General features: G+C 33.9%; 1 protein-coding gene across 3 annotated transcripts in view; it reads right to left on the bottom strand.

Annotated features, from left to right (window-relative positions):
- Positions 1-64: 64 nt before the first annotated feature.
- LOC127800319 (disease resistance protein RPV1-like) overlaps positions 65-8,980 on the bottom strand; it is a 93,255-nt gene continuing 84,339 nt past the window's right edge. Inside the window, exons 2-5 of one of the 3 annotated variants that reach the window (XM_052334869.1) lie at positions 4,432-4,704; positions 2,656-3,766; positions 1,984-2,256; positions 65-1,798 (exon numbers count right to left, since the gene is read on the bottom strand). In XM_052334869.1, coding sequence (XP_052190829.1) covers positions 182-1,798; positions 1,984-2,256; positions 2,656-3,766; positions 4,432-4,704 — 3,274 coding nt within the window. In that variant the 3' untranslated portion in view covers positions 65-181. Of the gene's footprint in view, positions 1,799-1,983; positions 2,257-2,655; positions 3,767-4,431; positions 5,092-8,980 lie in introns of those variants that run through there. The other 2 variants (XM_052334867.1, XM_052334868.1) reach the window with 2 other exon arrangements.

Here is an 8,980-nt window from a genome sequence, read left to right as displayed (position 1 = left end):
AGGCACAAAAATTTAAAATAATTTGATAATATATGCCTAGTACCCACATCCATTGAGTAAAAAATAATAATAATAAAAATCAATTTACTATATATAAATAATAGATTTACAAAATCAATAAATCATCTGACCAATGACAACGAGGCGGCGACCAAAGACCAACCATCCATCAGTCCGAACCTCACATTCTCTTAGGATTCGATTGTTCTCTTGTGTATTCCTTGTAATCATAGTCGCTTTGTTGGATAGTTAAATGTGGATGATCTGGCCATTTCTCATATACCATATCTACAGCGCATTTCACTGGGGCAATCAATTTACAAATCAGCCCACCTATGTCAATTATTTCAGGACAACTACTTGTAAAATAAAAGATGATCTCATTCTTTTTCAAATCATTCACCTCCTCCGCCCTCCTCCTAATTTCACCCACCCAATCATATCCTGAAATGTAATGCAAAAATAAGTGATCGGACTGAAATTGAACGCTGCCAATGTAGATTTCCGTGGAATAGACTACAACATCATTCCACATCACGTAACATTCCGCAATATAGGGTTTGGCATCAATTGATGGAGCCGTTGCTTCAAAAACAGCACATACAAAAATACCCCTGAGCCTTTCATACCAATCTGGCATCACCTGGATTCCAACATAATGCCCCATATTATTTTGATACATGAAGCCTTCTGGAATCTCTCCTCCAGGAACAACAATATAGTTTTCTTCCCGATAGCTTTTTTCCTTATGGCTTTCTTCCTTATTCTGTTGCAACAAATAAAGACGAGAGAGATAGAGAGAGACAATCAACAAAACTCTGTAAATTCTGTTACAACAAATAAAGAAAGGAGAGAGAGAGAGAGAGAGAGAGAGAGAGAGATGGACCTTAAGAATATTTCTGAGAAGTTCAAGGAGGAGGCTAGGCATTTTCTTTAATAGTGTATCACAATTAGTAAAGGTGGCTGTGAAAAGCAGTCTAGGGAATATAGCCGATTCCGTCAATGTTTCTAATGATGTGCATCCACTTGCATAAATCTCTTTGATATTTGGCGGGAGAAAGGGCAACGTTTTAAGCTTTTTGCAATTCCTCAAATAAAGATAGTTAAGCTCGTAAAGATCTCTGATGCTTGTTGGCAAACTAATAATGTTGGCACCACTAAGGTATAAAAATTTCAACGAGGATAAGGAGCCTAGGTCATCTGGGAGAAATCCTTCTGAGAAGTTGCAGTCACTAATATCTAGCCACCCCAAAGAGCGCAAGCCTCCTGATAGAGCAGGTAGCTCAAAACCCATGGGTTCTTTCTGAATAAAAAATGATGAGAACAGTGGTCCCTTGCATCCCGTAAATGACAAATACTCAAGCTTCTTCAGGTGCATAATCGAGGATGGTGGTTGCTTAATAGCGGTAAAATCAGCTACAAGATACCGCAAACTCTCCAATTCTCCTAGGTTCTCGGGCAACTTGCTAAGTTTTGAGCAGCCAGAAACACTCAACCTTAGGAGAAATTTCAACCCACAAATGCCACTTGGAAGACTTGTAAGTTCTTTGCAATCGTCCAGACTAATAAATTCCAATCTCTCCAATCCTCCTAGGTTCTCGGGCAACGTGCTAAGTTTTGAGCAGCCAGAAACATTCAAACTTTTAAGAAGTTTCAACCCACAAATGCCACTTGGAAGAACCTTAAGATTTTTCCAGCCCCTCAAATTTAAGACCTTAAGCCTTTTAATGGCTTCAATGGATGAGATCTCAACCAAATTCGTACAACCTTCAAGAATCAATTCCTTAAGATTTGCTCCCTGTGTAAAATCTATATTCTTAGTTATGCATGGTGAATAATTGAGGTCAACGTATTTCAATTTATCTGGGCACTGTCATTGATATCAATAGACACAGTTTTTTAGGATAAATAAGACTTCAATAATGCAGGCATATATAGTAAAAAAAAAAAAAAACAAAGCAATATGATTTATTTTACTCATACCGTTCTTCCATTCCAAAGTTTCAAGCAGCTATGCGACAGGTTTACTGTGACAAGGCAATCCGGTTGAAAATTTGATGGCAGGTATTTTAAAGGGTATCCATGCCAATCAACAAGGCGTAAATCATTGGAGAGGTAGTCGAGACCATTAGGAAGCTGAACATTACTAAGCTTGAGCAGTCGCAATTTGCTCATCTCTGAAAACGCATCAGGACTCAAGGATATCTCTTTAGTTCCATGAGAATCCAAAACGATGGTTTCCACTGCTTTTGTCCCCTAACAAACAAGCGGTAAAAATAAGAAACCAAATCTTAACAAAAGGGAAATACAGCTTTCATCCTTAAACAAACAAAGTAAATGTCGTGCAAAATAATCTATTTAATTATGTTCCATTCTATCGAAGCAAAAAATAATATTATACAAGTTCAAGATATATATTTCTATGTACTAGTTTTAAGTTTTGTGATGACATGATGATTCATAATTTAACAGGCAAAGATTTTGTTGGCCCAATTACATAATGAAGTCTGACCAAGCATGGATGAGAAGATAATATTGAGAGTAAAAACAAAGTATAAAAAATAAATATACCCCTCACTGGACAAACCTAGGCTCTTAGATGAGAAGATAATTGACAAATTCAACACATTCTCAAATGAGAGCACTTGCACTTACGGTTTTTTTTGTGAGTGTGTGGTAGATGTCTTCGTACTTCCACAACCTGCTTCTTCCACCGGGCTCCTCTGGGGATTCTTCATTAACAATATGCCATCCCATTTCTTGTATCAAATCATGCATACCTATCGTATTGCCTCTTATCGTTACAAGTGCCCTGTCTTTAAGAACACTTATTCCAATATCTGCGTGGAAACCACAAGCATCTAGCATATTCACAACTGTGGAGTACTCCATCCTATACCATTTAAAGAAGCAGGCAATGTCGAGGAAAATTTTCTTCTCCTCACGCCCCAATCCGTCATAGCTTAATTTGAGCACTTTCTGAATATCTGGATTAGGCTCTTGTCTCAATCTACGGATTGCACTCTGCCATTCGTTTACCTCTCTGCCAATTAGAAAACAGCCCAAAACTTTAAGAGCCAGTGGAACTCCATCGGCGTAATAAACTGCACTTTTTATGAGATCCTCAAAACCTGGCGTTGGCTGGTTGTTCCAAAATGCTTTACAACAAAATAGCTTAGAAGCTTCCTCATAATTTAGTCCCTCAACATTGTAGACATGACTTCTTGGACCATATCTGGCAAGTAAATGACTGTTTCTGGTCGTTATTATAATTCTGCTTTGTGGACCAAACGAATCAAGTGTACCAATGAGGGCATCCAGCTGATCTGAATGGTCTACATCATCCAAGACTACAAGAACCCTCATATTCCCTACCGCGTTCCTTATTGACCCAGGCCAATCAATATCTCTTATTTTTATATCACTGTTTGAGACTGAGCGGATATCAACAAGAAGAGATTTTTGCAATGACTCCAAACCATGTTTCTCACAAGTTTCTCTGACATTTGCAAGGTAGCAGCTACCAACAAATTGAGAACGAATTTGGTGATAGACAGCCTTGGCAATAGTAGTCTTTCCTATACCACCCATTCCACATATCCCTATTATACGTGGATCATCCAAATCCAACCCCATTTCTAATAGTGACATCACTTCTGCTATACGAGGATGCAATCCAACAACATCTTTAAGAACGCTTGAACCATTATATCCCAATCTATTTAGAATATCAATGGAAATGTCTTGGACAAGTTTTGCTTCAGGCCTGTCCATTAGATGAGTTTAAGAACTCAAAGACAAATCATTTTTAAGAAATTCTCAATCATAATATATAATGCCAGTAAACACAAAATATATGATTATATTTTCATCAAAATTTACACGGAGGCATCGGAGCTAGGTGACCCAAAAACATATTGATTGAGACATAATCCAATTCTTTTGGTTCAATTTTACTTTTATTTTTAGTTTTCTTTCTTTAACGCGAGATAATTGCAACAGAAGTAACACATTATAATGAATTAATATTGAATATTAATATCCATAAAAAGCCCAACTACTTGCAATTACGAAAGTACTGTCAAATTAAAAATGCTAAATCAGAAGGGAAGGGACTCCTCTATTGGGGAATTGAGGCCAAACATTGAAGCCTCAATAACAACCGCCTGATATTTAGATCTAATAGGGGCCATATGCAAAAGATCTATTTATAATTGAATTTCACTTAGATATTACCAAATCCAATATGGTATGTATTAAGCTAAGTTCATTAAATATAATATAACTATTTTGACAATTTTTCAATTAAAATTTAACTATTTTAACAAGGAATTAAACACGATGACATATTTTAATAATGAATTATACAAATACAGAGTTAATTAATATTTAAAAAATTATTTTGACTTGTTGAAAGGTAGTTGTTGTTACCCGTATATTTCTGAATGCCACCCAGAACTGTTGGCTGCTTCCGTTAGAGCATTCCTCCATCTCTGCACCTTCTCTTCGCTGGAATATCGCTTGTGTTGGGCGAATGCTTCTCCAACGCTCCCTCTTTGTTTCCGTAAATCCGAGGGATCTACTTTATAAAATACTGGTAAAACGGTGAGTGCCCTCTTCTTCTGGCACTCGAGGATCTTAACGAGTTCCTCCAAGCACCACTTGGAAGAAGCGTAGTTCTCGGAGAAAACAACCACAGCAAACCTCGACTCTTCGATGGCTTTCAGGAGCGTCAGAGAAATCGAGTCACCTTTCTCAAGTCTCTGGTCATCCTTGAACGTGAAAATGACCTTCTGATGCAGAGCCGAATAGAGATGATCGACGAAGCCGTTGCGGGTGTCTGTGCCTCTAAAGCTCAAAAAGACGTCATATTTCCAGGAACTAAACCCAGAAGGGAGAGAAGCTCTGTCCTGCTGCAATTGGGTACTGGTGAAAACAAACTGGCTTCTTCGTCTATGCCAAGCAACAGAGGCCAATGCGAAGCAACAGAGGCCAAAAAGAGATATATAAAACATGGTGGAAGTCCGTGAGGTCTTGTGGACTATGGAAAACAAACTGGCTGCTTCGTCTATGCCAAGCAACAGAGGCCGAAAAAAAATATATAAAACATGGTGGAAGTTCGTGAGGTCCGACCGCGTTGTGGACTATGGAAATCTCCTCGAAATTTCATTCAAGAAGAGACCCAGAAGGGACTGGGAGAGGGAGAGAAGCTTCGTCCTGTAATTGGGTGGTGGTGGGCCCAGTCCGCGTGGTCCGACCGCGTTGTGGTGGCGGTGGGCCCTGCCCTTGCGGTTCCAATACGGACTGGCAGCATCATGGCCCCTTCTACTGTGAAAATCTCCTCGAAATGTCATTAAAATATTTGAATTAATTACATTAAATTTATAGATATTATTAATACAAGTAAGGTAAATAGATAAACTTATAAATCACAGAAATATATTCTTTATGCCAAACAACAACTCACCGTTAATAGACTTAATGTATATCACTTATTATATATTTATTATATTATTTCATTAAAATATTTAAATTAAGTTTATAAATATTTTAATAAACTTAATGAATATTTTAATAAAATTTCATTAAATATCTCCTCCAAATTTCATTCAAGAAGATGTATAAATTTAAGGACGAAAGACCTGTGAAGGGAATAGAATTATTGCATTACAACAGGAAATCACAAAATTTGACCAAGACCCGTGAAGACGCGTAGGCGGGTCTTCGGTTTGTGGGAGACGCCAACTTGCAAAGCATTGCCTTCTGCAATGAATGGAAGGACAAACATAAACGAGGCCCACCTCACGGGTAATGCTATATCTATAAAAAAAAAAAAAAAAAATCTCTCAAAGATATACATAGAATTAATAATAGATTTATTTATATTAGAAACAAATTATAGTATTTTCATAAAATTTAATAATTTTATCCAAAAAATTAATAATAGTTTGCTCATATATAAAAAATAATTAATAATAATTTTATTTAAAATTAACAATAAATATAATTAATTTGTTACCCTTTTTCTATTTCATTTCAATTATTAGTTGGGTCATACTTGAATTTAATCTATCTAATCCCATTCAATGCAATCACACTTAAATTGATTTTCTCTTTAGCGGAAAGATATATGAAAAAAGTAACACCTGTTGTTCGAACCCTAAACCTAACTCAGATGACTTAGAATGCACCATTCAAGACTTAAAAAAATTATTGATATTAAGGATTGTATGTAAGAAAATGACGAAATCATTAAACATGTTCGTGAATTAGCTTATTTTTAGTTCAATCAAGAGTTTATAATTTTAGACTTAATATCAATTCAATCATAGCAAAAATAAAATAAGAACACCCTGATTAAAATCAACCCAATTTGATTGAATTTTTTGTCCAAAAATAAGTACATGATATTGAAAATTTTGGTTGCACATTATAATCACAAGCAGCCTAGCAATAAAAGTCTTTAAAATATTATGGTTGCGTGCAATGTCCGCTGTTGACTAACAAAAGTATTTAAAAGTCTTTTCGTATTCTGTCAATGGCCAAAAGGACACCAGTTCAGTTCAGTGTGGTGGCGGTGGGCCCTTGCGGTACGTTTGCGTGCAATGTGCGTTGTGACCTAGCAGCGATGGAAATCTCCTTGAAATTTAAACATTTGAATTAGTTACATTAAATTTATAAATATTAATACAGATAAATAGATAAACTTATAAATTACAATCATATTCTTTATAGAAAACAACAATTCACTGTTAATAAATTAAATATATCACGTATTATATACTTAATCTATTAACCAAAATAAAGCAAGAAAGTCTGATTAAAGTCAACCAATTTAATTAAATCTTTTGTCTAAAGAAAAGTAAATGATATTAAAAGTTTTGGTTGCACATTGTAGCAACCACAAGCCTAGCAAAAGTAGTATTAATTAATAGAGTTAATAGCTTGGTTTATTCTAAATTTATAATCATTTTATAATTTTATCTCATTTTGATATTTATTTCAATTTAGTTATCATATTTTAAAATTAATATTGATTTTATCCTCAATTAATCTGACATGTAATTCAGTTTACGTGACGAGGTGACTTGCTGATTTGTCTAATAATTAATCTGGTGTGTGGCACAGCCCATAAATTACCATTTTATCTTATATGTATTAGTGGCATACTTAATTTTTAATTAAGAACTAAAAGATAAAGAAGAATTATAAGTAAGATACTTAGTATATAAATTATATGACAGAGACTATTACAGCTATAGAAAAATTATAAAAATATCCCTTTATGAAACTCTTTAGAGCCAACACATGTTATAGGATATTTATATTAAAGTCTAGCTATATAAATATAGGAATTTTAAGAGATAAGTAACTTTTATCATTTACATGTAATTACTTTACTCTACCTTTAGTACCAAGAATAACTTAATCATGAAAGAATATATTGAAAAATCAAGTATTGTGCTTGCAAGGAAAGCAAGTCTTATACAAATTTAAGGTCAAAAACAATAATTGGACACACTCGATTTTGGACAAACTAGTGGTGATTGACTCCAACCATCATTATTTAGCACCTACTGTCTATACACACATGTTCACTTTTCGAATCTCTTTATTTTATTATGATTATTATGGTATATCTTTACTTGATTTCATGATTATTATGGCATTTATGTGTAAAAATATTATAAAAAATCATTTTCACATGAAAATAAAACATAGAAAGTAAGAATATTTAAATTTTGATGAGATGGGTGGTATGTGGTCTATTTAGAGATACTAGCTATTTTAATCTGATCCAACTCAAAATCGTTCTAAGATCAAATATTCACTAGAGACCAGTGCTACTACTACTGCTATTGCATGGGTGCTCTGACTGTCTCGCACTTGCACTACTATTTGTATTGCACTTGGCTTTAACTGTGTACTTTGATGTTCAATCATTTATATATATATATATATATATCAAATATTTTTAATAAATAAAAAATATTTTCATTACAATATGAATTATATTATAATTAAATAAAAACTTATTTCTTTTATATTTGATAATGATACTTTGGGGTTCCCACCAAACTATTTGATATTGTATGACATTTTTCATAATATTATATATAAACAATTTTAAAACTAAACTTACCCAACCTTCCATGCGTCAGTTGCTAATATCGTAGAGTTGTTCTTCCTGGAACTCAATAGTTGGAGTTGTAGAAATGCGTTGTTTAGTAAAGAAGGATAAGGTTGTGTTTATAAGTGACATCTGTCCTAAAAGAAGGTTGTGAATGAATTGGCTCATTCATGAGCGGTTTGATTCAGGTCATTCAAATTCAATATTTTGTTAAACAAACAAGCCTGAATTAGGTTTTTAAGGTTAATAGATAAATGAGCCGAGCTTAATTTTAAGGTGATTGACTTTGGTTGGGCTGTGAACAAGCTCATTTAGGTGTTTGATTGTAGGCTCATAACAAAATAAATTGTGTTTAAACAATTGAATTGAGAATTATTTTGTCATATTATTTAAATTATTTAAAATTTAAATATATATTGAAATACAATAATTTATATATTCTAAGAAAACGAGTTTCAAATTGAGCTTAAAATTAGTTTTGAATTAGAGTTCATGAAAAAGGCTCATTAATATAAATGAGCCCAACCCCTGCAAAATTCTAAACAAATGAGCTCAAGCCTTAATTTTGAATTTAAGATTGAGCCTAAGCTTAACAAAATTCAAAAAAAAAATTAGCCTGAGCCTCCATGGCTTGCTTGGGTTGTCTGCAAGACTGCAACCCTATTGGTATGCCATTTTTAATAACATATGCTTGCCCATTTTTTATATTTAAAAACTAAATCAAACTATAATAACTTAGAATACATTTTTTTAAAAAAATTTGTACAAAAATGGACAAGAATACCTTGTTTGTCGTGTTATTAGGAAATACGAGTTATTGTCAATTACTGCCCCCCTCCCTCCCAAAAG

Source organism: Diospyros lotus, chromosome 4 (genome assembly GCF_014633365.1).
Source record: "Diospyros lotus cultivar Yz01 chromosome 4, ASM1463336v1, whole genome shotgun sequence".
Lineage (NCBI taxonomy): Eukaryota > Viridiplantae > Streptophyta > Magnoliopsida > Ericales > Ebenaceae > Diospyros > Diospyros lotus.
This window is presented reverse-complemented; position numbering and strand designations above follow the sequence as displayed.